Raw genomic sequence first — 1890 nt, 5'->3', positions numbered from 1 at the left:
GCTGGCTTTTCTTCCGCCTTGCCACGGAATGAGCCGGCCATGAGGAAGGACCCCGCTGCGTGCCCTTGGTCTCACAGTGTCGGAGATGGTGAATTAGCTGCTTTGGGAGGGCTGAAATTTTTACGCAAGCTCACGCTTGCTCACTTACCTGGAGTGCTGAAGGGAACAGGGTTGATTGAGCTTGTTCAGGGGTGCAGGGAACTTCATTCATTATCGCTGGCAAATCTCGGATCCTTAAAGATGATGAACTACACTCAGGCCCTGCTTGAGACTCTCACGTATTGCACACAACTCAGGTACTTAAGGTGAACACACAACTGCTACTTCACAACACATTCCAAGCAACCCATGAAGTTCATTTTGTTGTTTTTTTCTTAACATGACCAGATTTATTGAGATGGCAAGACTTCAGCTTGCCAGTAGGGGGCAGCACCTGAATGTTCATTGCAATGACAGAATAAGAACTTGGTACACACAGGGTCCACATTTTTCCAAAAATTCACTTTTTCATTGGTGGTCAGTTGTGGCAAACCCAGTTTAAGTGATTGTTTTATTTACTTTTTTTTACATAAAATTATTTTGCATAATGTAAAAACATTCTTTGAAAATATAACCTTGATGGTTAACTTTTATATTAATTGATTATTAATACTTTCAATAAAATTTAATTTTAGTATTTAAAACCATTTATTTCAGTATAATCTATCACAATATGGTAGGAAACTCATATTACGTATTTTTGTCATTTTTATGACTACTTTGATGCGAATGAGAGTTTTTCTGATTCTTAAATCATTGCCATTGCTTCACTTATGAATTAAAAGGTAATCAATTGTCGTTTTGTAGATAATATTTTAACTCTGTGTTGATGTTTATATTTACAGGTTGGAGCAGCCCTACTTTAATGGGAGCGCTGCATTTTTTGAAGTGCTCAGTAAGTGTCAGCAGCTGCGACGTCTGTGTCTAGTTTCTCGACAGGGAACCTTCCAGCCCTCCGCTGTGACAGCTTTCATGCAGAGCTGTGTTGATGTCATCATGTGCCACATGTTCATGAATGGGACACTTGTTACCTGTAAAATGCTGCAGAAAACCCTGCTGGACAGGTTAGTCACCGCCACATTGCCAGGGTCATGCCGTCGATTTCGGAGGATGTACTGATAAAACATGTAGCTCAAAATTGCTTTGGATTAAAACTTTTGCCAAATAATAATTTTGTATGTACATTTTTAGGAATAATTTGTCTCTCTTTAAACACTAGCAATTTGTATTTCTCTTTCCCTGTTTTTGTAGTCTTTCATCATCTCGTCCTGCTCTTAGTGTGGTGATTTACCCTTTACTACATGAGGACCTGGACAATGTGATCAGGGGTATGCCACTGTGCCATCTGGACGAGATCACACTTTTCAAAAGCAGAGTTGCTGAAGAGCCAATGAAACTGTGACTGAGAAAACAAAAGAGCTAAAAAACATTTGGTGCTTTTACTTGGGTAATGCACGGACAGTGCTATTATCTAATGCCTATTTCATTTTGTTTAAAAAAAGTCTTTCAGTGGATTCCAGGAATATTTTTACCCATGTGTTGGCTTGAGAGATATTTTTGCCAAGCGGACAATCACAAGGTCATTGTTTTCCAGAAAGCCAGTATGAAGAAAACTCTGCATCGATGTGAAATGTCATCTTTGTGAATGTGCCAAAATTAAATCCACTTTATATCTTGATGCATTGTGTTCATTGGTGTCTCTCCCTCTGTTTTAAACGCTAGCCGGCCTGTTATCAGTGAAAATTGACAGCAATTTCTTTGGACCTTTGAATATGATTCCATAAATCATCAGACATCTGTAGTGTTTATAGGGTGAGCTCAGGGAGGCATTTTCAGTTTGTTACTCACAAA

The 1890-nt window shown here is 39.0% G+C and overlaps 1 protein-coding gene across 1 annotated transcript; it reads left to right on the top strand.

Annotated features, from left to right (window-relative positions):
* Positions 1-12: 12 nt before the first annotated feature.
* LOC130551294 (F-box/LRR-repeat protein 18-like) lies at positions 13-1711 on the top strand (the record flags this gene model as incomplete). The annotated part of the gene is made up of 3 exons (XM_057328868.1): positions 13-305; positions 885-1103; positions 1291-1711. Coding segments are annotated over 3 exons (663 nt in total), but the record flags the coding sequence as incomplete, so codon positions are not given.
* Positions 1712-1890: the final 179 nt, after the last annotated feature.

This window comes from Triplophysa rosa, unplaced genomic scaffold, assembly GCF_024868665.1.
Source record: "Triplophysa rosa unplaced genomic scaffold, Trosa_1v2 scaffold882, whole genome shotgun sequence".
Lineage (NCBI taxonomy): Eukaryota > Metazoa > Chordata > Actinopteri > Cypriniformes > Nemacheilidae > Triplophysa > Triplophysa rosa.
The sequence above is the reverse complement of the archived record's forward strand: the minus strand, read 5'-3'. Positions and strand labels throughout refer to the sequence as shown.